Raw genomic sequence first — 26,987 nt, 5'->3', positions numbered from 1 at the left:
GCTAGGCAGGCAAATATTGCCCCCACCTACCCCAAACTGAAATGTTGCCAGGAAGTCGTCTGGCGGTAAGTGCAGACACAAACCTTCCCCATTCTGGTGCGACTGCAGCACATTTTCCCCATGCAATACCCGAGTGCTTTTTGCAAGTTATGTCAGGCAACTAGAGCGATTCTCTCACACATGGTGTGGGAGTGTCGTGTTATATCAGCTACAATGGCAGTAGCTCCGGAGGCTCTTGTGTCAAAGTGGGCTGCCGCTCTGCGCAGCTGCAACCTCAAGACGCAAGAGTGGGCTGTCCAGCAGGCCCAAGAGGCAGCGACAAGGCAAGGCCTCGAAGTCCCTTCATGGCAGACCTGAGCCCGGGTCGTTAAACTTTGCCGGATTTAAAATAAAGCTGTTTCCACCCATCCATGGGCACACATTACTATGAACACACACGTGTACAGAAGTGCAGCATATTCCTCGGTCTTTTAGGTCATCAGTCCAACGCAAGTGGGTTATTGAACTAACTGAAGTTTTGAAAGTAAATTGCATAAGAAAACTTTAAAGTATGACATGCGCACAAGCTGCAGACATAACTTTTGAATGTAATTCAAACATGTGAGAAAACATAATTCTGTTACGAGGAAACTAAAATATAAAGCCTCAATTGGAGGACGAATACAGGGTTAGGATTGCCCTAAGTCATTTTGGACCAATTTTTTGAGCAAGTAAAAGTGCATTCTGTAGCAGCTTGGAGCGGAGAAAATTGCATTTTGGAGCAGCTTGCAGCAGAATAAATTTCATTTTGAAGCAGTCTGGAGCAGGCCAATCCCAATTTTGGTGGAATATGGAATATGGCAGTGCACTTCGAAACCACAACAAAACAGAATAAACCAACATGAGCACTGTACTGCAACTGTCTTAAGCAATGTTCTAAGCTCAATTTTTAAGCAGATTACCGTGATACTGAAATTGTCTAGTGCATGCAAATTTTGGTAATAAGTCAACGACTGAATTTTCGGACGCCCAAATTTTCGGACATGCCTGACATTTCGGACGTCTTCGCGGCACCGCCACGAGCCCCATAGAATCAATGTATAAGTACATCTGAAGTTTCGGACGCTCGAACTCCCTGTCGTCCAATTTTCCAGACTTTTTGACGCAACAGAAGGTCCTTTGGCTCCTCGCGCAGCGCCCTTGCGAAGGAAATCGACTTGCAGCCGAAGCATATCACCGCTTTGAACCACAACTAGCCGAATCTAGCCGTCACACACCGATTTGGTCTGGCCACGCTGGCTATGTTCATAGCCGCAAATGGCCGCACTTCTGCCTCCAACGGAGTTTCCGGAGCGGCGCTAATTCGTTTGTTTGCGCAGGCCCCGTTTTGGCTAGCGTGGTGTGTGGTTGTGCTGTTGTGTCAAGTGTGCTCTGCGACGCTAGGCCTAGGTGCTTTGACGCTCGTCAGCGAACTCCACTGTTCGCAACTTGAGGATTTCGCTTGCCTTCGATGGCCCCCATTCCATCTTCGTCGTCCTCACCGATGGCATCGAAGCGCGGAAAGCAGTACCATACCCACGGAAATAACTTTTGAACAGTTTGTTGATGCTGACAACGAGCTCAACTTCTGCGCATAACTGACTGACAAGGGAATACTCTGTCAGGTTGTGGGGGATTCAGAAGACTCCGATGTTGAAAATGAGGAGCCAATGCCTGCGCCACCTACAAGCGCCGAGTTGACATGAGCACTGTCGACTTTTTCATCGGTGTACAGTGCTGACATGACCCTTACTCAGATCGAGGCGAATATGATCGCATGCAACCGGAACGCCATCCAAACAACAATCAACAAGTTCTTCAAGCCACTGCAGCAATAACACTGGCTTCCTGACGATGCACATGTACATAATAAACTGGCAGTCAGCTGCATACAGAGTTTTTGAACGCCTCTTTTTATAGCACCTTCATCGATGCTTTGGCAGGGTTTCGGAAGCCTGGTTTCGCCCTTCACCTCTAGATCCGAGAAAAAAAGAAAAAAGGCGCAGTTTTTTGCATGCATTCATTTTTTCGGACTGCCTGAATTTTCGGACGTTTTTACATTCCCTAGAGGGTCCAAAAAATCGGTCGTTGACTGTAATGCCTGTAATTCTTAAACGCGAAAATTACAAGAAACTGTGCAGGAGGTGTTGCACGGTGTGAGGAACGTGAACGGCTGCACTCTTTTTCGGAGAACGAAGCTGCTCACTGTTCACGGCAACTAACAGAGCACACATGAAGAACCCATTCTGGCGCAGCGTGGCACAATTTCAGACAATTTTCTGCGTTTGGCACAGTGTAACACAGGAATTTGCATTTGTATCAAAATTGTGCAATCTGCCCAGGAGTCTTACCCCTGCAAATGTTAATATGTAGGTCCATGTGGGATATCCTTGGGACATTAATGGTATGATATCCAAAACATGTCCATGTGCATATCCCTGGAACATCTGCAGCGTGGGATATCCAAAACTGGACGTACGACAGATGCTTATTTGTCTCCAAAATGGTCTATGGACATTGGGGCATGATTCAGATGTCCTATGGACGAAGTGCTTTCCCTGGGTATTAAGATTTTGCTGTTTTTGTCGCAGTAGTATGCCCTCACCATAACAATTTGTGCCCAACAATTCCACAAGCCTTCCTTGTTATCGACACTGCACAGCTCCTATACAAGCCATGTCACACGCAGTTGCCAAGCACGATGGGCCACGACACAACACACACACATAGTGAACCTCACAATGAACAAAACAGTGCCTGTGTGGACAATTGAAGGGCACTGTGGGTTGGAAATATAGGGCAGCAAACATACATGCAATTAAGCAGTTTTTAAACTGTTCTATTATGCAACTAAAATTTTTATACCAACAAGACTACATTTAACACAAACAAAAGTTAATTTTTCAGTATTATCCTAAGTACCATGGGAATCTCAGTGCTTCAGCCATCAAGAAAGGTTGCCACCAATTATTTCACCAAAAGCTCCAATAAACTCTCTAAGCTAATGATGGGCATGTGTAAAATATGAAAACCATGTTGCTCAACACACACTGCCAGACTGGCCAACTGGCACACAAAAAGAGAGTAGAGTTCGCTCACTGGTATCACATCGATGCGGTCCCTGGGGCCCAGCAGCCAAAGTTGAGGGGACACGGTTCAGCTCGGGGCTCAGAGAGCTTTCAAAGTGGTGCACCTGTCGGCGATACTTGCGCAGCAGCTTGGGAGGCCCCCCACCCTCTGCACAGCACAAGGACAACACTTCTTGCATGCAGCTGTAGATCCCGTGGTTCCACAACTGCCAATGGTTAATATTTTCACTGAAAGTAGGTACAACTTGCTGACTTATGTCAGGAAAGAAAACAGTACTTTTCATGATCAGCACCCGTGTGTCATATGCCAAGTGGGTCATCATGAGAGGTATTTTCAGCCACTAACTTTCAGAGGTACAGTAAAGCTTCGTTAAACTATACCCGCTTAAACAGTAGTTTCGTTTTAAATGTAAAGACAAATGCCTGACTCAGTGGCTATTGAACATAATGTGTTTTGTATCCGCATAAACCGCACCAGCTTATTGCGTACGTATTGGTTAACCCGTAATGTTTCCACTTTTCGTCACGCAAATGCGGCGGTGCGTCATCTCCATTGGGCGGCCTGACAGAACAACAAGCCTCAGGGATCAGAACAACGGCTTCCAAGCGCCCTGTGCGTTTGCGCATGAAGCCACATCAACATCAACATCATTTCGGCGGCGTGCCAGAGAGCGTTATGCCGTCGCGCAAGCGATGACTCGCGTCATGCCGAAGCTCGGATAAAAAAGATGCCGGATGCTCAGCATCAGGGTGTCTACCAAATTGACATTTCCAAATTCTCTGAGATACCAGATTTTCCCTGAGCACCTCCGCAAAATTCCCTCAATGAGCCAGAACTTCATTTTATGTCAAGACGGGCTGACACCATGTTGCGCGATGCTGTCACTCTCTACTAAGCATATTGAAACAAAAGATGATTCAATCCAGTTTCAATAGTAAGGAGTAATTTCTATTTTATTCAAAAAGGAAACAGAAAGAAGGTGATAGGAAAATGCACAGTGGAAAGAATGGTAAAACCCATTCCGAACCGAGTCGAACATTTTCAAATACGCATGAAAAGGAGATGCATACAGAAGCAAATATTTTCAAACATGAGCTATTTGTACCAACTGATAGCAGGCTCATCGGAATGAGGCCTGAACTTTGTCACAACTAAGATTCTCTCTCAGCACCTGGGAAGTCAACCTCAACTGTCCTGCTATACTCTCAGCCCTAACACAATATCTCAGTTTTGGGTTTCACGGCTTCATAGAGTTTAGTTTTGTTTGGATGAGGGACACCTGCATCTCAGCGTCAGCCAACACTTGTTTGTTTGTTTTTTAGCTCAAGCAGCTTCAAAGAGGTGGCGTCACGCCTACTTTCTTGTTAATTCCTTAGTGCATCGGTCCTTTCTGTTCTCATCCTCCTTCTGCCATGCGTTCGCCCCATGGATTATTTGAAACATCCTCTTGGTCAGTTGTACAGTCAACGTCCGATTTTTAGGACTCCCTAGGAGCTGCGAAAACATTCGGAAAGTCAGGCAGTCCAAAAGAAAATTAATGCATGGCTTTAACTGCCCTTAACTCTTTTGTTACCACGTACATTAAACCTGATCACCAGTGATCAATACTTTAGATCGCCGATTTCGACATGTTGGAGCCGTTTCATATTCACTTAAGGCCATTCAGTAGTTAGTACAGGTACTGAACTTTCGCTCTCCGGAGATGTTGTGATTTTTTATGGACTTTTTCTTGCAAACGAATGCGCGTATGTTGTAGTGAAAAGATGCATGGCCGTCACCTTCTGCTGCACTTGAGAAAAAATCATGTCGCTCATGATTACACTGCACTAGCATGAAAATTTTGCAATCAAATGACTCCCAGTAAGTAAAGAAATAAATTATATTGCCAGCTTTGCCGTCCGACAGTGCTGAGCAGTGATAATTAACCGAAAATGAAGCCAGCTGTTCATTAGTGAGCTTCGATTTGGAGTTCAAGTCGTTTTGTTCTACCAAAGTGTATTTCTGAAGGTCCGGCACATGTCTAGCATGTGGACCTAGCCTTTTCAATCAGTTTCCAAGAGTACCAGTTTCGCTTCTCTCATAAAATCCAGGCAAGGGGCACTGCCGGTGTCACTGCACGGTTATTGATGGTGGCTCCCATGTCGTCATCCCGTGCGGCTGCGTCGCGATAAAAGCGTCGTGCTCGAAACTATGCTGCACCCACACTTCTCAATTTAGTAATGAGTGAGGACTCGAGGTATGATTCCAAAGATGACAGCAAAGCAGATTCGAGCTTTGATGGCAACAATGTTTTGAGTCAGCATGGGACATCTGCAACTGTTCACTGCCGAGTTTCCATTACGGCTGTGAACGGTTTCCTTCCTTGTGCGCACTTATCTGCCGATCTTTCTGCACGACCTGAGACCTGTCCTGATTATGTTCAGGGTGTATACTTCGCTTGGTTATGATGTGCTGCCATCGGCAGCAAAGAAACTTCCGTTCACACCATGAAGGCCACCCGTAGCACATCTCGGCCCAGCACTTCGGATCAGCGCAGGACAGTTTGCTACAGCATGGGATTTCTTCCTACTCTTCTTCTCTGCAGAAGTGATAAAGACAACCTGCAAACATGCGAACAGATATGCTTGGATGCATAATCTTGTAGTGGGCCAGCTATGCTGTGAGCGATTGGTCCTGGAAGAGGTACATGACTCTAGACAAACTGGTGAAGTACGTTCCCTGGACTTCTCATCGGATCATCCTCAGATGCCGAAAAGATGGAACTGCAAAATGTGTTATGCGGACCGCAAAGATGAACAAATACCAGACATTTTGCAGGAAAAGTGTGGAGTGCATCTATGCTTCACAAAATCCAGGAGCTGCTTCAATGTATGGCATGAGCGATGAACTGGCCTTAGCTTTTTTTTTTGTATCCGAAGGACGGCAGTGTACTGAGCATTTATTTTTTCAGACACTATTTCCAGGTTATTTATTTTTGAAATGTGTATTCAGAATTACCTTTAATATTAATGTTTTAGCAGATATCGTTTTTTTTTATTGTTTTAATCAACTGGCATCAAAAATGGTGCCTTCTAGAATTTTTATGTTTTACCTAAAAAAAAATTTTGTTTGGCAACGTATGATTTTGGAAGGAGAATTTCATTATGCACAACATGCTATGCTGCAATGTGTGCTGGAATATTATTTGTAGTGGTAAATATTGTTTTTTCAGAGACCTATAAAGAACTACCGTTTTCTCGCAGTAACGAAAGATCGAAGGGCTCAAATTGCCACAGGCACGTCCGAAAAAGTTCTTAAGGCCTGCCAGCACACTTATTAGGCATATCGGTGCTCGTACTGTGACAGGAGACAGGGGTGCACGTGTGTATAATTAAGGAATACATACTGTGTCACGTGACAATTGCCCTTTCCCACGCTTGTTATGCTTCACCACGTAACCTTTCTGTATTGAGGCGAAGCTAACTTTTGGAGACTGGCATTATGCAACGCACTGTGCTTTGCGAGCTTGGAAGCCAATCGCGAGGATTACAAAGGCGGAGTCGGTGCCATTGCTGACAGCAGCGAATTCTTTCAATGAAAAACGTGGCACCGCAGGGCAAGAAGCTAGCGAAAGTAGAAGCAGCTAGACCTAACGTTGCTAAGTGGTGGCTACGGCTGCCAGCGGATCTGTGTGCGAGAGCATCGGTTTGAGGCGGCGAGATAATCAAAATTGCGGCGGTGGTGGCTTTGATTAATACTATTTCAGACCTGCAGTCAGGGCACTATACACTGACTCTATGGAGTACGCAGTGGTGCCGCGAAGCCGTGCGAATTATCAGGCATGTCCGAAAAATTGGGCGTCTGGAAAATCGGTAGTAAACTACTCTGGAAACACCTTGTGCCAATTACACGGCGTCAATGACGATTCTTTGCAATTCCTCTGTTACTGGAGCCAGAATTAACACGACTTTCGTTCCCTTTCAATAAGATTACAGCTAATTTTCCTTGATAGAAGCACAAATTCCCTGAGTTTTTCCTGAGTATTTTCAGACTATTCAAATTCCCTGAGGATTCCCAGTTTTCCCGGTTTTCCCAGTTGGTAGACACCCTGAGCATAGAAGAAAAATTAGGCATTGTATGTGCTATCAAATGTGACACGAAAAAGTCGGCGCTGGCACGTGAAAGGGATCTGCTGTTGACTACGGTGTATATCATTTGGAATGCGAAGAAGTTGCTGTGACCGCGAAGGGATGTCAGCTACAAGGTTCGACTTTTCGCCATCATTACCTCCGTTGTTGCCGAAGTGTCGGCTAGCAACAGCAGTGATGAAGACGACACGGAAAGCAACAGCACGGGCGATTCAGGCCCAACAGAGGCAAAAGCTGCGCATTACGTCAGCCTGATGAATGCAGTCATCGTAACAAGAACAGCACCCCACCATGAAAAAGGCACCCCACGGCTTCTGCACTACTACCGCACGCATGGACTGAGAATACGTAATGCCAACGAGGAATCTGCCGTGCGAGTGTTTGCCGAGAAGAGGGGGCTGGCTAAAAAGCTGCCTCGTAGCTTCAGTAAGTTTGAGGCCGCTGTCATCCCTGGTAGGCCGCCGCAGCATTGAATGAAAATAACACTTTTGTCGCGCAAAGTGAATAAATGCTGCACGTTTTTTACCCCTTTCATCGCACTCTTTCCAAGTTTCGTTTTTGACAGGTAAGTGGTCGATTTCATGCTATTTCGGTTAAACGGTACTACCGTTTAGCACACACTTTTTCCGAGCTCCAGCCAGCTACGGTTTATCGAGGTTTCACTGCACTGTCACTTGCCAGATTTCGCATAACTCCACACCAGATGTGCCAGTGTAATCAGCCCCAGCATTTTTTGCACTGTGCCGAGCTCGCTTTTGAACACAGTGCCAGGAATGCTGTTCGACACATACTTCGACAAGTGCAATACAGTCTCACGAAAGTGATAGTAATAGTGGAACCCCGATTATACGACTTTCTCGGGACCACGCGAAAACGTCGTATAATACAACCAACAAAAATTGGGTCTATATAATACACAGTTATGTGTGATGGAGTAGCGAGAAACTTAAATTTAAGCAAATTTTTATGAGATCGGGCTATAGATGGCACCATTGATGCATTAGTATGGATGGGCGATCGGCTACAAGCACTGAAATGCACATGGCAGCACTTCACTGTAAACGATTTGGGTCGATTGTTTGGTAATCGAATATGCTAGCAGCAGTCAACTGATATAGTTACGTAGGAAGACGCAGACAAAAAGCTATATACAAGTATATTTACAATGAAATACGCTGCACTTGGTCAAGAGGCAACAGCCCACGCAGGCCTCTAATCGTTGCCGTCGTTTTCACACTGCTCGCCTCTTCATCATCGCAAATACTGTTCCGTAGCACCACCGCCGGCGACAAAAGCGCCATCCTGGAGCGACTAAAGGCCGGACTCGGAAGCAGTGTAGTAGGCCTTGAGCCTACTGACGTGCACAACATCGCTATATGTCAGAGTAGAGGACGAGGTTGAACTCACAGGAGCAATTTCGTACGTCACAGGCGTCACCTGGCGCAGCATGCGGTAGGGCCCTGTGTATCGCGAAAGGAGCTTCTCTGAAAGTCCGACCTGACGAGACGGCGACCACAGCAGCACGAGCGCACCAGGCGAAAACTGTACGTCACGGTGGCAGGCGTTGTACTGACGCTGTTGAGTGGTTTGCAACGCCGTCAGTCGAGTACGGGCAAGCTGGCGTGCATGGTTGGCGAGGGCGATAGCATCTCGCGCATACTCGCTTATTGAGATCGCAGCAGGAGGAAGTGCCGTGTCTAGGGGCAAGGCCAGTTCTCGACCGTACAGTAGATAGAATGGAGAAAATCCGGCAGCGACATGCCAGGAAGAATTATACGCAAATGTGACATAAGGAAGGGATATGTCCCAGTAGTAGTGGTCCTTCGAAACGTACTTGGACAGCATATCGGTAAGAGCGCAGTTTAACTGCTCTGTCAGTCCACTAGTTTGAGGATGGTATGAGGTAGTCAGCTTGTGTTGAATGGAGCAGGAACGCACAATGTCGGTGGTAACTTTAGAGAGGAAGTTACGACCGCGGTCAGTAAGCAGCTGCCATGGGGCGCCATGAAGCAAGATAATGTCACACAAGAGAAAGTTCGCAACGTCAGTGGGGCAACTGGTAGGGAGAGCCCGCGTGATAGCGTATCAGGTGGCATAATCAGTTGCGATGGCTACCCATTTGTTCCCAGAGGATGATGCAGGAAAGGGACCGAGAAGGTCTAATCCCACACGAAGGAACGGTTCCACAGGGATGGTGATCGGCTGGAGATGACTGGCAGGCAGCACCTGACGTGTTTTCCGACGCTGGCAGGGATCACAGGCAGCAACATAGCATTGGACGGAGCGAGCGAGACCAGGTCAATAGAAGCGGCGGCGGACGCGGTCGTACGTGCAGGTTACCCCAAGATGTTCTGCAGTGCGTGCGTCATGCATCTCAAAGAGTCTGTCGTACATGTTTTGGCACGACAAGAAGAACATCAGATCCATCAGGGAGGAAGTTCCTTCGGTACAGAATGCTGCCCTGGAGGACATATCGGCGAACGGATGCGTCAGTAGGTGTAGAGCGCAGACGCTCGATGAGTGCTCGCAGCGATAGGTCTCGCTACTGCTCATCGGCGAGACACAGAGAAAATGCTGTTGATGCTACTACTGTTGGCGTCGGCAGGCTCGTCGACCGGGTAGCGAGCCAGGCAGTCAGCGTCCTTGTGTAGTCGGCCAGATCTGTAGATGACAGAATACAAATATTCCTGGAGGCGTAAGGCCCAGCGACCAAGTCTTCCTGTAGGATCTTTCAGTGAGCATAACCAGCAAAGCGCGCGATGGTTTGTGACAATGAAGAAGGGTCGGCCATATAAGTATGGGCGGAATTTCGCGTCCGCCCAAACTAGGGCCAGACACTCATGCTCAGTGATGGAATAGTTGCGCTCCGCGGGTGACAGCAGCCTGCTGGCGTAAGTGATAACACGGTCGTGGCCGCACTGGTGTTGTGCCAGTACTGCGCCAATTCCGTGACCGCTGGCATGAGTACGGACTTCGGTAGGCGCAAAAGGATCGAAATGGGCCAGAACGGGAAAGGTTGTGAGAAGGTCGATTAGATGCGAGAATGCAGAGGCCTCATTATCCCCACACTGAAAAGGCGCGTCTTTCTTCAAAAGCTCGGTTAGTGGTCATGCTATGGCCGCGAAATCTTTCACAAAATTGCGGAAGTACGAACAAAGGCCAATGAAGTTGCCCACATCCTTGACACACTTCAGAACAGGGAAGTGCGTAACAGCATGGATCTTGCCTGGGTCCGGTTGCCCTCCGTTCACGTTGACGAGACGCCCAAGGACGGTAATCTGGTGATGGCCGAATTGGCACTTCGATGCACTGAGTTGCAGACCAGCTCGACGAAAAGCGACCAGGACTGCTGAGAGGCGCTCGAGGTGCGTAGCGAACGTTGGGGAAAATACTATAACGTCGTCAGCACAGACACGTGGACCATTTGAAACCGTGAAGAAGGGAGCTCATCATGTGTTCAAAAGTGGCAGGAGCGTTACATAGACCGAACGGCATCATTTTGAATTGATAAAGACCGTCGGGTGTTACAAAAGCAGTCTTCTTGCGGTCGAGATCATCCACGGCAATCTGCCAGTAGCCTGAGCAAAGGTCAATAGAGGAGAAGTAGCGAGCACTGTGGAGGCAGTCAAGGGCGTCATTAATCCGAGGTAGGGGCTACACGATGTGGGGATGAGAGACTCTCGCGCGTCCCCTGATATGTTTTTCCTGCATAGCGCGTCTCCTGTAATCCGGCTTCGCGGTGTGGCCTTGCGCCCGCGGCGGTCGGAGTGGTTGAGGCGCAGTACGAGAGATGGCGCGAGTGTTGCGCTGCTAATGCCGCCGACAGGCGGGGTTACTTGGGCGCCGCAAGACAAGGCACCCTCTCTTTGGTTCGGGACAGCAAGCAGTGCGGACGTGCCGTGCCACGCGTGCGCCGATCCATGCTTCTGCGAGACCGTCTCACGTGGCCGCCTTCGAACGCGCCACCGTTCGTGTGACCATACACACGAATGACCAGGCATTGGGATCCAGCATGGGGCAAACATATTCGCTCGCTATCCGGTCGCGGTGAGTCGGACTTCTAGATTTGTCGCGTGCCCATCGGCATGTTTTGTGGATAGCAACTCGGCTAGCAGGCATTGATCTATGAAAGGTGCAATAAATGCCCTTGTGATTGTTTGCTCTACTGCGTGGTTGTTCCTTTGTCCCAAGGGTACGGGTGTGAGAGAACCCCCCACAACGTCCTTTTTGGTAACCCTGTTAAGGTGCCGATAATCCACGCAAAAGCGCCATGAGCAATCGTTCTTTTTTACCAGTACGACAGGTGATGCCCATGGACTATATGATGGTTCAATAATGTTCTTGGCAAGCATTTTGCAAACTTCGGCGTGATAACTTGACGCTCAGCCGGTGACAATCGATACAGGCAGTGATGAATAGGAGGGGCATTGCCGGTATTAATGCGATGTTTAACAGCTGTAGTTTGGGCAAAAGGACGATCGTTAAAGTAAAAAATATCGTAGTAGGAAAACAGAACGCGGTAGAGCTCACAAACGTGCTCAGACGGCATGTCGGGCGCAATCATTTTCTGCAAGTCGGCGATGGTACAAGTTGCCGACTGCAATGGTAGAGGAAGATCGGCTGAATTGTCGTCTACTGCAATATAAGCTACTGAGTGATCCTCGAATGTGCAAAGCTGGGCCAGAGACATTCCGCGTGGCAGCACTTGTGTCCTCAAGCCAAAATTGACCACTGGCAGGTAGACGCAATCGCCGTAATAGATAAAACTGTATGAGGTACTGTGATCCCGTGTGTAAGGAGGACGTCTTGCATAGGAGCCGCGATGTAGTGACCGTCGGGGACTGGTGGGGGGGATGACACGAAGTCAACGTAAGTCAGTGCCAAAGATGGCAAGCGAACGAAGTCGACAAAACTGAAGTGACTGGGGGTGTGGTTCAGCGGGATCCAGAACAGGCAGGTCGAGGCGGAGAGTACTGGTGGAATAATCAATGAGAGCAGAATGTGCGGAGAGGAAGTCTAAGCCGAGGATGATGTCCTGGGGATAGTGGGTGATGATTGTGAATAGCAAGATATTGGAGTTATCGGTGAAGGAGATGCGGGCGGCACACATACCAATTACGGGGGCTGTTCCACCATCGGCGACACGGAGAACAGGCGTGGTGGCGGGCGTGATTATTTTCTTCAGCCGGTTACGAAGGTCAGCGCTCATTACCGACAAATACGCCCCAGTGTCTATAAGAGCAAACAAAGAAACACCGTCGACTTGCACGTCAAGAAGGTTCAGATGAGTGGGCAACGTCAGTAGAGGATTTGGCGGGGTAGGGAGCAATGCAGCGTCACCTCGAGGCGCTGCATCGTCTAGTTTTCCGGCTGGGCGTCCAGAGGGAGTTGGCGAATAGGAGCGACGGGGCTGGGGAGAGCGAGATTGTCGTCGTTGGGGCGAAGGCGAACAAGAATAGGGGCGGTTTGGCGCAGGAGAATCAGTGGCGGCATTATCGAAGCTGCGGCATAGGGACGAGAAGGGCCAACTGAGGGGCGAAAGTATGCAGTATAAGTAGACCGGGTCGGGGAACTATAGCGACTGGTACAGTGCCGAGAAATGTGCCCGATTCGATGGCAGTGAAAACAAATGGGCTTGTCGTCAGCAGTGCGCCATTCAGATGGGTTGCGGAAACGTGGTGGGTAAGAAGATGTGGGACAGGGCAGAATCGAAGACGCCGGGTGGGTATCAGGGCGATGGGCCGAGCAGATGGTGTAAAGACCCATGTTTGCGAATTCCTGGCGGAAGACTGCCTGGATCAGGGAAACCATGACTGCAGGTGCGTTGACGGGGCTGGAGTCGAAGGCAGCCGGATAGGCGGCCTCTATCTCATGCCGGACGATCCTGGTAACATCGCCAGTGTTGGGACGAGGAGCGTCGGCACAGGAAGCTGTCGCTGGGGTGTTGGGCAGACGGGCAAACTGCTGGTCGATACGTCAGCTTTTAGCGAGTTCCAGGCAGCGGCACTTTTTTATAAACTGCATCCACCGTCGCCACGTTGTTGAAAACGAGCAAGTTGAAGGCGTCACCGGCAATGCCTTTGAGGATGTGGGAAACCTTCTCTGACTCAGTCATGTGTGCGTCAACTTTGCGGCACAGTGCCAAGACGTCCTGAATGTACGTGACGTAGGGCTCTGCTGACGTCTGCACACGTCCGGAAAGCGCCTTCTGGGCAGCAAGTTGGTGACCGTAGGGGTTGCTGAACAAGTCTCAGAGCTTTTGCTTAAGCGAATCCCAACTGGTAAGCTCATGTTCGTGCACACGAAACCAAACTCGAGGTGTGCCACCGAGGTAAAAGACTACGTTGGCAAGCATGATAGTAGGATCCCACCTGTTATTGCCTCTGACATGTTCGTACAGGCTGATCCAGTCCCTGACGTCTTCCCTATCTTTGCCCGAGAATACGCCAAGATCACGGGGAGCGGGGAGAGTGATATAGGTCGTCGAAATGGCAGCAGGTGTCGGAGCCGGCGGAGTCGAGTTGTCATTGCCGGTAGCCATGAAGGAAGGCTCGACATACCGTCCACTGCGAAGCTCCGTGACGAGGTACAGGCCACATCCACCTCCACCAGATATGTTACGTAGGAAGATGCAGACGAAAACCTATATCAAGTATATTTACAATGAGATACACCGCACTTGGTCAAGAGGCAACAGCCCGCGCTAGCCTCTAATCGTCGTCGTCGTCTTCACGCTGCTCACCTCTTCGTCGTCGCAAATACTGCTCCGTAGCAATATATAGTCCTCCCATTCCTACTATCTGTGAAAGGAGTGCAAAACATTGTTTCTGTTTTGGTACATCCTCGGTGCTTTTTGTTGGTGTTCGGCTTGCGTTCAGCCTATTCTGTTGGCACTGCTGTTGTGCAACGAAATTTTCTGCTATTCTTACACTGGTTATAAAAATGCCTGTAATCCTGTACAGTGAATTTACATGTAGCTAGTTATTGTGATTCTACTTTATCACTTGTATGCATACAGACATACCTTTTACTTCTTTTTTGATTCTCTATCAAATACAGAATACAGTCAACGACTGAATTTTCGGACGCACAAATTTTCGGACATGCTGAAATTTCGGACGTCTTCGCAGCACCGCCACGAGCCCCATAGAATAATGTATAAGGAAATTTGAAGTTTTCGACGCTTGAACCCCCCGCCGTCCAATTTTCCGGACTTTTTGACGCGACGGAAGGTCCTTTGGTTCTTCGCGCAGCGCCCTTGCGCAAGAAATCGACTTGCAGCCGAAGCATATCACCGCTTTGAACCACAACTAGCCAAATCTAGCCATCACACGCTGGCTCTGTTCATCGGAACAGAGCCATGCTGGCTATGGTCATCGCCGCACTTCCGCTACCGCCTCCGGCGGAGTTTCCGGAGCGGCGCCATTTCATTTGTTTGCGTAGGCCACGTTTTGGCTAGCGTGGTGTGTGGTTGTGCTGTTGTCAAGTGTGCTCTGCGACGCTAGGCCTAGGTGCTCCGACAGTCGTCTGCGAACTCCATTGTTCGCAACTTGAGGATTTCGCCTGCCTAAGGATGGCCCCCACTCCGTCTTCGTCGTCCTCGCCGATGGCATCGAAGCGTGGAAAGCAGTACCGTCGGTTAACGATGGAGAAGAAAGCCGCCATCATTAAGCAAGTCGTGAGCGGCCCATCGCAGGCTGACGTGAGCAAGGAGTTCGGCATGGAGCAAGGAGTCAGGTTGTGAGGGATTCAGAAGACTCCGATGTTGAAAATGAGGAGCCAATGCCTGCGCCGCCTACAAGCGCCGAGTTGACGCGAGCACTGTTGACTCTTTCATCGGTATACAGTGCTGAGATGACCCTTGCTCAGATCGAGGTGAATATGATCGCATGCAACCGGAACGCCGTCCAAAGAACAATCAACAAGTTCTTCAAGCCACTGCAGCAATAAAACCGGCTGCCCGACGATGCACATGTACATAACAAACCGGCAGTCGGCTGCATACAGAGTTTTTGAATGCGTTTTTTTATAGCCACTTCACTGATGCTTTGGCAGGGTTTCGGAAGCCTGGTACTTCGCCCTTCACCTCTAGATCCGAGAAAAAAAGAAAAAAGGCGCAGTTTTTTGCATGCATTCATTTTTTCAAACTGCCTGAATTTTCGGACGTTTTTACATTCCCTAGAGGGTCCGAAAAATCGGTCATTGACTGTAGTTACTAAGTTTACTTAAACAAGGTACGGCACTGAGTGAGTGCGCAGTGTGAGGATTGCTGTGTGACTTCACATGCATTTTTCTTTTTTTTTCTGTTTCGCAGCAACAGTAAAAATGAAGCATTTTATAAAAAGGATGTTTTCGCATGCTTACGTGCATGAGAAAAGTGCAAAAATTTGTTAAATTTATTTTCAAGAGTCAATGTTATTGCACTGTTTTCTTTATTTGTGAAAATTATGGCCGCTACCTTCTGTCAAGCCAACAAGAGCCCACTAAAGAGTGCATTATATTAGCCACCAGCAACTCAGTTTTGTGACGTCCTGTGTCTAACGACTGCAATGCTACAGATGATCCTCTTGCAGTACTGTATTTCTGCTCCCCTTTTGTTGCAGATATTAAAAGTACTGAAGCGTGAAAATTCACTTATAGGGCAAAATTATTTCAGTGTAACGGTATATCCACATAATAGAAGAGCCCTTCAGAAATAGCTAAGGATTGTCGCATAACCACTAATCTCAGTCACAAACTCAGTTATGCAAGTAAATGCCTAAGATCAATTGTATCCTGCCACATGATACCGGCAACAATAAAGAAAAAATCTCAAGATTTTTTTCTTTTTTGTTGCTGAGTGATCTCACACCACCTCATTGATGTTTCACGTTACCACAAAAGTCACGTAATGATGAATACATCACTACAAGAAGTTGCTAAAACACTGTGTCCAAGTATCACAGCAACCACTTCGTTTGTTTAAAATAACACCAAATGTTCTCATTTTTTTTTTTTTTTTGAAGTGCTGAATTACAATGCAGATGTAAAATTTGAATGATTGTTACGAACAGAGAACGCGACAATCACAACGATGCTTGACACGTGCAGTCACTGATTTTATTGCAGCACAAGACTACAGTGCAAAGTCAAATGAGTCTCTACATTGTCAAACAAATGCACACCACCACTTATGACTGCACTACAGCCCCTAACAAACAGGGCCCTAACAGCACATAAGCTGCCAAAATATATGTGTTCATATTAAGGTGCCTCACTCATTGTATAAAAATTTTGGTTATTACCACCTCAGTATGCACCACCATGGGCTCTAAATTTCTATATACAAGAGATGCGGCCAACGTTTCCATTCCTCATCGACTTTCATCAATAAATCTTTTCTCTCCTCTCCCTTAATCACTATGCAACCTGTCATTACGCATCTTGCACAGGTCTGTCTTTACATGCAAAATATTGGCATACACACCTGAGGGACGGAGCGAGGCATGGGAAGTTGTGTGCTCACTTCACAAATACCTAAACACTGGCCCGTGCACGAAGCTGCCCCACATAAGTTTCTCAAATGTCATTCTATCCACCATGGCCTGTGGGCTTGAGCGCTGTGAAGTAGACTCTCTCGTGTGCTCGCTTTATTAATGGCCATTAGCAGGTCTGCATTCGTAATGTCCCAACTACGGGAAGCAAAATGTCAGAGTAAATTGCATTTCCCTTTCATCCGTGTCGTCTCAATGCCCTTGCACTCTAAAAGTCTTCTTTCTAGGGTTATGAAATACTTCTTTCTAGGGTGTGTTAATAGTGATTTTTGAGACCACATCAAACAGTGCCAGAAGCAAATCGAATTGAGTTGACTATCGAATGCTTTGCAAGTAGTTTTCAAATAATGAGCAGCCGTTAACACAATTAATACAAATGATGTTCACATTTCAATACTCTTAAAGTTAGCAAGTTTCTGTCATTACATAGTATTGAAGCATTCTTAAAAGCACAAATGGATCAATAGGAGCAAACAAGTAGTTTCTTCACATGGACAGGGCTCTTAAAAGAGTGCAAATGATCGCTGTACAGCATGTAAAGTATGTCTACTTAAGTGATGCAGCCTGCTCCACTACGCATTTTCTCATGCTATGCCCACGGGGGTGAAAGTTTACTGTATTTTTGCTCCAACTTTATGTTAATTTTGGTGCAGTTGACATTGTGAAATATTCAAAATCGAGATAAATTCACATTTATGAATAGTGACTGTTCCATTCAAAAACTGAATCGAATATGACGCTATTCGATAAGCTATTAGAAAATTTCAAATATTCACACACCCCTACTTCTTCCTGTTCAGTGAGTTGAACCCCCCAAACCCACCTTGGTCCAGCACTGTCTACGTGCTTACATCCAATACTTTGTCACATTTATGCCCACTGCACCAAGGTTCCTCTCTCTGTTTCCTTTAGCTTGAGCTGGACTGTGGACCAGCTGCGCCGCAACTGTGGTGCACAGACTGCTGCTCTTTGGCACCCTGTATTCCGACATCATAGGAGCTAAGCTGCAAATGTCATTTTATTGACATTTGTTATAATGAGGTTCAAATATACCCTCATCATCAATTAAACCTCAATAAAGGTACTCTGAACTTTTTCTTAGATATCTTCAGAGGTCACAACCATTGGGGAAGGTGAACAGGTCCTTTACCTAAAACAACAGAAAGCTGACCTAGTTGGTAAGGATTCATAATGCAAAGAAGAAATGCAACTTCCCGGCGTACGTGTTGTCCACTTCTCTTCTCTTGTGTACATGTCTGCATGCCTTGTTTGCACTATGAGGACCTTTACTATTTCACGAAATGTAAGAAATGCTGTGCAAAAGCAGGACTAGAAATAGCAAATTCTGACTCACCAGAGCAAAGATCATCCTCATCTGAGGTGCGTGGCTGCCCCAGGCGGTCACGCAGCTCCTGCAGTTCAGTGCAGTAACGCCAGCGGGTGCGCTGTGCGAGAGGCACCTGGCGGGGGCCTCCACACCCCCCAGCTGCACCCCCTCCTATGGGACGGGGCACTCCACCCCATGGACCCCAGTCCAGGCAAGCGTCCAGCAGTCGCTGCACGCAACAGCACCTCATGGGTGTCACAAGAGCACTACATAGCAACAAGTGCACCTGCCATGCCATTGGCAGCCTATTTTATGTCCACTTTCCTCCCAGCGATCTCCAATTACCCCTGCCTAGTGTCTTGCTAACCTCGTTTGTTGTCTTACATTATGCATATCATTTTTCTGCTCCGCCACTTATTGTCTAGTTCTTAGCTTCTCCTCAACTTTCCTTGTCATCCTCCAAGTTCTGGCCTCGTAGGTTAGCACTTGCCCAATGCACCTAGCATCTGCAGAAGGTAGCGGTCAAGATGCAGCTCCCTCTGACCTTCCTTCAAAGGAAAGCACTGTGCACAATTGAGTACCGATATGTGCAGCTCCGCACTAAACTGAAAGACTACTGCTCTTGCATTACCAAAGTAGCAAAGCAAGAGCTGCCACAACCATCCAATGCTGTGGTGCAAGTAGCAGATAGTGCAGTCATGCTGCCAGAGCACTGCAACACCTACACAGACTGTTGATGCTGCAGAAAGTACATACGTATACTGGATACTGAGACAATGCTGGAGATTATAATGCAATAACCACACATCCTGTTCCTCCACCTCTGTATAATTTAGAGGGGTTGTTTTATTTCTGTCAAGCTAACCAACGAATCGCTTAAGAAACACAAAGGCAGAAAAAATATTTCAAGATATACCGTATTTACTCAAACCTAACGCGCACCTTTTCTTTGATAAAATGGGTCCAAAAATTGCATGCACGTTAGAATCGAGCACGACCCTAAATCCGCGTTACCATATCGCCATCTGCAATCGAAAAATGGCCGCCTCGTATGCGCTTCTAGCCTAGCTGCCGTAGCTTCCTCCATGTGCATACCTCCATGTTGTGCGTGTAACCAGGCGCTGGTGTAACCTAGTCTACCACTTGTCTTCCTGTTTTCTGCATTTATTCAATCAGCATGGAAGTGCCGACTGCGAAGACATGCGGAGTCCACCATGACGCTGCATTTAAAAGGAAAGTTATCATGTGCACAGAGACTGACGGAAATTGGGCCGCCCTCCCCCCCCCGCCTAACATGGGCATTTGGAGTTCCCGAAACTTCCGTGCGGGACTGGAGCAAACAGAATGAGAATATTTTTGCCAGCAAAGCAACAAGGCAAGGTTTCAGTGGACCGAAGCAGGGCCCCTTCGCCAAAATAGAAGAGCTGCTCGCAGAACACGTGCAAGAGCAGCAAGTGGCACAGCGGCCTGTGACAATCGATCTGCTGAAAGTATGGGCGATGCAATTAGCCCTACAGAAAGGGCTAATGCAGAGTGACTTCAAAGTGAGCAGGTGCTGGCTATCAAGTTTTATGAAAAGAAAAAGGCTTTTTTCTTCGAAGGCGGACAGGGATAAGCCAAAAACTGCCAGAAGGATATGAAGAGAAATCGCAGTTTTCAGCGGTAGGTTTTGAAGTTGCGCCATAGAAACGGCTACCACTTCGGACAGATTGGAAATGGCGATCAGATGCTGCTCTACTTTGACATGCCTGTCACCACAACCGTCAAAAAGAAGGGGGCGAAGCAAGTGCGCATTTTGTCTTCCGGCCACGAAAAAACTAGTCACTGCAGTGCTTTGTTGCACTGCAGATGGGCACAAGCTGGTCACTGGCACAAAACTAGTCACTGCAGTGCTTTGTTGCACTGCAGATGGGCACAAGCTGCCCCCGTACCTTATCTTCAGACAGAAGACGCTCCCGAAAGGAATCGTGTTTCCAAGTTGCGTGATTGTGCATGCAAATGAAAAAGGTTAGATGACCCCAGACTTGGTCGCTGACTGGATTGATAACATTTGGCAGAAGAGACCCGGCAGCAGTTTGGGTCTGTGTGGGATGCTTGTGCTCAACACGTTCAGGTGCCACCTTGACCAGCGCATCAAGGACAAGCTGGCTGCACGCAACTCCGAGCTTGTCGTGAAACCCGGCGGCATGACATCGCAGCTCCAGCCACTCAATGTTTGTTTGAACAAGCCAGTGAAAGACAGAATTCGGGCGCTTTACACCAAATGGCTTGTCAGTGGCTGCCACGAATTCACGCCCGTCAATAAAATGAAGCGTGCCTCACTGCAGGAATTTGCTGGATGGGTGAAAGATGCATGGTGCACAATCCCGTCTGCCATGGTCTACAAGGCCTTTAAGAAGTGCGGGATTTCGAATGCCATGGATGGCACTGAGGATGAAATGCTTTGGTCTGTTGAAAGTGCTAAGAAGTTGTCTTAGAGCGATGACGAGTGACATCTATTGCCCCACACAACTCGTACCGACGCAGTGAAAATCTTGGCGGCAAGGTACGCCACTTCCATTTGTGTTTTTATTCATCACAACTTTAGTGTATTGGGAATAGATCTGTTTTTTCCAAATGAGAGAAAATAGTATTTCTATATGAAAGCACGAGGTGTGCGGTATTGTACTCTTTTTTTTTTTTTTTGGTCATGGAAAACGGGTGCGCGTTGGAATCTAGGTTATCGTTTTTTACATTTTCTTGGTCACAGAAAGCGGGTGCGCGTTACAGTCGAGGGCACGTTAGAATCGAGTAAATACGGTAATCTAGTTATATAAATCACCTATTCACAGCTTTCCCCCAGAGTCAGCAAATGAATATGTTAGGATGTTTATTAGTTTACTATACAGGGGCACAGTGCCTGGCATACCCCCTCTTAATAGTTTACTGCATGAATTTTTATTTTCTCCCCCCAAAAAATTAGGTAAGTTGTTGTTTATGCCAGATATGCTTAAACCAACGTCACCTTTCTAGGAAAAACACTTGGTTGCAAATTTATGAGCCAGAATAGTTGCATATTATATATGATACATCATGCAGTTAGGGCTATATTTTTGGAGCATTCAAAATGGTATTTTAATTACAGTAAACTTGCTAAAAATATCAGAACTACTGAAACAACTTGACACATTGCTTTATGAGACGGAGCATATTTCTCACAGCTCCAGCTAGTACAAGTTTTGTTTAAATTTGGTGAGATCATTTATAGACTTTGGTTCTATGATAATTTTGCAATGCAAGATCATAATGAGTTTCGCACAAGCTAAAAGAAAACTTTGTTTTTTTTTCTCTTCTGAGAGTTATTTATTGCTTCTATTGTTATTAGCTCCTGGAACATGACAGACCCCCACACCCACCCACTTTTTTCATTGTAAACACTGCTGGCATTTTCCCTTTCTTACCTCTTGTGCACCAATAATGGTTCTAATAAAAATTATAGCTCATGCAAGCAATAAAGTTTGCTACCAAATTCATTATTTTGTGAGGAAACATGCATCTAAAGTCTCCAACAAGAAATTGGAGGATGCTTAATCTTTGCCTTCAAGAGTGGAACGCAACAGCGTTATTGCACCCCGTTCGCATTGCCTACTCAAACGCACTACGCCAGCCAAACGTCGCGATCGGCACAGATAGCCGGGCCCCGACGCGCCATGAAGGCGGACACGATCATGGGGCGAGTGGCACGCCACATGTCGAGGCAGCGCCGTACATTGCGAGGAGGGGGTCTTCTGTGTTTGCCGCAAGATGGCTCTGCGTGTGCGCAGAAGAAATGTAGCGGAAATGTACCTTGCTACTCGTGAAACTGCAACTTCTGTAAGTTGCATGGTCATAATTACCGATATACACTGCAGTATAACTTTCTACGGCACGTTTCTAAGGCAACACCGCATTCACTAGAGGCGATTTTGTCCCGTTTTTGTCCCGGCTGAGTGGTAGCGTCTCCGTCTCACACTCCGGAGACCCTGGTTCGATTCCAGCCAGCCCGTCTTGCAAGATGTTTTTTTATTTATCAAGTACCTTCTGGGATTTATCGTTCACGGCCAACGCCGCTGACACCGACGACACCGGCTTTTCTGGGAGACGAGCCCCTTAATGCTGTCCCGTTAAAACAATCCACAATCTATATTGTATCATATAAGAGACAGCCATGAATGCTTGCCTCACAGAACCACCAAAGTCCTGCCCAATGTATTTCTCGAACGAAACATCACAGCTGGCTAACACAGTCCATTTTCAATTTTTCTGGAATCTTTAGGGACCAGGAAACATCTGAAAAGTCAGGCAGTCAGGAAAAAAACAATGCATACCTTTAATTGCCTTCAAGGGCTCAAATGGTCCCAGCCATGTCTCAAATAGCTTTAAAAGCCTGCCAGTACAATTATTGGGCATCTCGGTGCTTGTACTGTGACAGGACACTGCAGGTGCATGCATGTATAATTAAGGAACAGAGTTTATGCCCTGTGACAGTCGCACCTTTGCACTCTTGATATTCTTCACCACATAACTTGCATACGCTTGACTGCATAAACACAGCTGTATTGCAGCGCAGCTGACTTTTGCAAAGCGGCATTGTGGAATGCTTCAACAACGCTGTATTGCGGCCAAGCTGACTTTTGGGAACCACCATTATGCAAACCTTTATTTAGACCCTTGCCATGCTTTCTGCACTTCGGCGCCATTTCCGACAGCGGCAGATCTCCTAAATAACAAAAAAACACGACAACAAATAGCAGGAAGCTTGATAGTGAATGCAGGGGTGGGACTGCCCATAGTCATTTTGATGAAAGTAAAATTGCAGTTTGGAGCAGACAAAATTGCATTTTGCAGCAGCTTGGAGCAGACTAAATTTCATTATGAAGCCGTTTGGACCAGGTCAATGTGAATTTTAGTGGAATACTGGAGTATGGCAGCGCACTTCGAAACCACGACGGAACACAGCATAAATCAACCCAATTGCTTTGGTGTTGCATTGCTAAGCACAAGGTCACTGGGTCAAATCCCGGCCACAGCGGCCGCATTTCGATGGGGGCAAAATGCAAGAACACCCGTGTACATCTTGAAGGGGCAACGCAATATGACGAAGACAGAATGCAGGAACACACAGGACAGCGCTGAACTCACAATTAGCTTTACTCGAAGGCATCAAATAAAGTTAGTTGCCTTCGAATAAAGTTAGTTGTGAGTTCAGCCTTGTCCTGTGTGTTCCTGCCTTCTGTCTTTGTCATATTGCGCTGCCCCTTCATGATGGTCAACCAGTACCAACTCGCCCAAATGTTGATCCTTCAACACCCGTGTACTTAGATTTAGGTGCATGTTAAAGAACCCCAGGTGGTCAAAATTGGTATGGCATGGCATGCCTCAAAACCCCATATTTAATTTATTTTTAAACAAATACGAGCGCTGTGCTACAACTGTCTTAAGCAACATCTTAAGCTGAATCCTGAAGCAGATTACCCTGATATTGAAACCATCTAGTGCACACAAATTTTCATAATAGTGCCTGCAGACCTTTAATTAGTGGTAGCAATCATAAAAAGTTGGCAGTCACTTTAGCATATGCTAAAGAGGATGAAGGCACAATAGCCTGCACGCTCACGAGACATTCATTAAATTACTTGACATTCTCATTTGAATGTGTTGTTACTTCCTATAACTTGTTCTCTCCCAGCAAAGATGAGTTCGAGTGCATTCACTCTATCTTAACTAAATGTGATTTAATTAACTTCAGCTTAATTAACACCAAAGGTCATGGTAAGGAGCCTTGTCGTGGGTTTGACTCCCACCAAAAGTCATGTGTTTGAGTGCCTTAATTAACTCTGTCTTAATTAACTGTCATTTAATTGATTTTGCCTTACTTAACATCAAAGGTCATGCATTTGAGTGTCTTAACTAACTCTATTGTAATTAACTGTGCCTTAAGTACCTTTGCCCAGCACAGGTCGTGGGTTCAATTCCCACCAAAGGTTGAAGCTTCTATCCCAAATTTTCGTGCCATTGAATTAGGTGCCATAACGCCGGATGGTCAAATTTTTGACCCATGAGCCGTTAAGGCTTTCACATCAAAAACATGCATTCTGAAATAGTGAGTCCAAATTTCAAAAAGTAGCCAAAGATGTTATATATATATATATATATATATATATATATATATATATATATATATATATATATATATATATATATATATATATATATAATTTTTTTTTCTTTGAAGTCTTAACAGTGTGGGTGAAGTGCCTGGAAATTTGCTTCACCAATAGGCCGTACGGAGAAGCCACAGTTACGAATAACTGTGGCTTATTGAAAGCTGTTTCTACATAATAGAGATAGTTTGGCCTTGCTGCAAGCCAATCAGAACTCGAGGCAGTGGAAGTGCACATTATAAATATAGCATACTACAATATGGAAGAGTGGGTTGAGCAGCAGCATGGCAAATGCCTTTCCTGCTGTAAAGCCAAAAAATATTGCTTGCAATATGACAGAACTATATATTCCTGTAGCAACGATCATGATGATAACAGAAGATTCTCAAATTATGCAGTCCAATCGACGCGGTAACATAATTCCTGGATCACCAAATGTCACCGCAGACTCGGAGAACTGCAATAGACCCTTGTTTGGTATAACATAAATTTTCAATCTGTTTTTATTTCAAATCAGCCACTAGCCCTTAGTGATCCGTCAAAATGGCTCAGGCCTTGCCATATGGGCCCAAGAACAGATTGGAATAGTTTTACGTTATACCTGCCCTGGGGACAGAGACGCCCGCCCACTGAACCTGTTGCAGCACGCACTTCCCTAATCTCTAGTTCGCTCACAGCACCCTCAGCCTACTTTTTGTTATTTTGTGTCTCAGCTAGGAAGTGCTAGACTGCTTGGCCCACTGAACCGTATTCTGGTACACCCTAAAAATAGAGCCCAGGCCGTACCGACAGCAGCGGCGACAGCCAGGAGCAGCCGGCCACTTGCCGAAACCACCTAAAAGTTCAGCATTAAAAGCGCAAAAACTACAAGAAACTGTGCGGGAGGTGCCATCACGCAGTGTGCAGAATGTGAATAGCTGCACTGTTTATGAGTGCAGCTCGTGGGCGGCCGTTTCTGCAGTGAGTGTCGCCATCATCCCTCGGCGACTTTGTAACTGAGCAAACGAGCACAGCAAAACGATGAAAGAGTGAACGAGGATGAAATATGGCGATAGCAGAGAAAGCATGAGGAGGAAAGCGGAGGAAGAGGGTGCAGCAGAACCGTGAAGCGGAAAACAGAGGAAGAGAGAATGGGGAAAGCGTGAGAAGGAAAGAGCTGTGCCATGCAAGATGGGCTGTGTGACGACGATGGCTACAAGATGGCATCAGAATATTAGGCGTCATCTGTATGAAATCCAAGCGCTGCATGAGCAGAGGTCTATCAGTGGTGGCTGCTGTAAATCATGCCCACATGTCACAATTAGTGAGGCAGTTGCGCCGCACTTCCCTCTGCTTGCAACGTGCTGCAAAGACAGATTGTCCATGCCAGCCAACATATCGTTAAATGAAGATATGTATACGACTGCACTGAAATTTCCCATTAGGGAATATCGTAATTGGCGGTGCATTGTTTCAAAGAACAAATTCGTTCACTGTTCGCAGCCACTGCCAGAGCACACATGCTGAAGCCGTTGTGGTGCAACGTGGTGTAATTTCGGTCAATTTTCTGTGTTTGGCGCAGTAATTTACGTTTGTGTCCAAATGACGCAATTGGTGCAGAAGTCCCACTTCTGCGAACGTCTAAGAAGCTAGGTCTAACAAGAGCACAAAACGTCTACTGCAGCTGCCAACACGTTGCCGTGCGAGAGCGCTGGAAATGTGTCTGAACTTCAAGCTAGTAAAAATCGCAGGGGTGGTGGTTTCAACAATTGCTGTTTCGGACCTGCAGTCACAGCCAAAAGCAAGAAAAATCGAATGGCGAAGGGTTTCAGTGTCAGATACTTCAGATGATTGACTCTATGGGGCACATGGCGGTGCCACAAAGGCGTCTGAATTATCAGGCATGTTCGAAAAATCAGTCATTGACAGTAAAGAGTAAATAAACATCATGACATTTTTTTTTCTTGTTGATTTCAAGTGTATAAATTGTAGAAATAACCTCTCAGTAATTTACAAACATCTTGCACATTGTGTGACAAGCTGCCACCATATGTTCTAGAGAAGCTGTATATGACTAGGATCCCAGGATTTATTTGTCTCCATTGACAGAAAACTCAACCAATCACAGTGAAAGATGTTGCGCCATGTGTGTGCAGCACCACCAGATGGCGCTCACCTCCGCACATCCATGGCACTGGCCGTGCAGGGGAAAGAAATAAAGATTACGGTTGCACAAGCCGCAGTTGCAGGAGGAAGCATTTGTACCGTACGAAGCAGGCAGGGGCGTAGCCAGAAATTTCATTCAGGAGGGGCTCACGATGGACCTTGGCCTCCTCCTTACACAATTTGTTGAGGGATCAAATACATGAATGATAACTGCATCACCATTGCCAAAGATGCTGAAAATGAATTCTTGGATGCTACACACTGTCAATACAAGTAAAATATTGCTACGGAGCAGCCGCCACAGTGAGGCTGTACTGAGGAGGAAGACGACGACGTGGGCCCGCTTGATATAGTGTCGCCATTTTGGCCTTCCGTTAGCTTCCTTGTCAATAAATTGTACATAGTATTGGGCTCCAGCTACACGCAAGATTAATTTGGTGGAGGTGGACGTTCCCCGTACCCGTCATGGAGCTTCGCAGTGGTCGCAACGGCGACAGTGCAACTTCGGCACCGGCCAGCGGCACTTTATCTACGCAACCATCTCCGCCTGCAGCCCGGACCTAAG

At 46.8% G+C, this 26,987-nt stretch overlaps 1 protein-coding gene across 1 annotated transcript in view; it reads right to left on the bottom strand.

Annotated features, from left to right (window-relative positions):
* Positions 1 to 26,987, bottom strand: part of LOC142583441 (nuclear factor related to kappa-B-binding protein) — a 588,296-nt gene that overhangs the window by 457,267 nt on the left and 104,042 nt on the right. Inside the window, exons 7-8 of the mRNA XM_075693910.1 lie at positions 18,123 to 18,324; positions 3,118 to 3,255 (exon numbers count right to left, since the gene is read on the bottom strand). Coding sequence (XP_075550025.1) covers positions 3,118 to 3,255; positions 18,123 to 18,324 — 340 coding nt within the window. The remainder of the gene's footprint in view (positions 1 to 3,117; positions 3,256 to 18,122; positions 18,325 to 26,987) is intronic.

Source organism: Dermacentor variabilis, chromosome 5, assembly GCF_050947875.1.
Source record: "Dermacentor variabilis isolate Ectoservices chromosome 5, ASM5094787v1, whole genome shotgun sequence".
Classification (NCBI taxonomy): Eukaryota; Metazoa; Arthropoda; class Arachnida; order Ixodida; family Ixodidae; genus Dermacentor; species Dermacentor variabilis.
The sequence above is the reverse complement of the archived record's forward strand: the minus strand, read 5'-3'. Positions and strand labels throughout refer to the sequence as shown.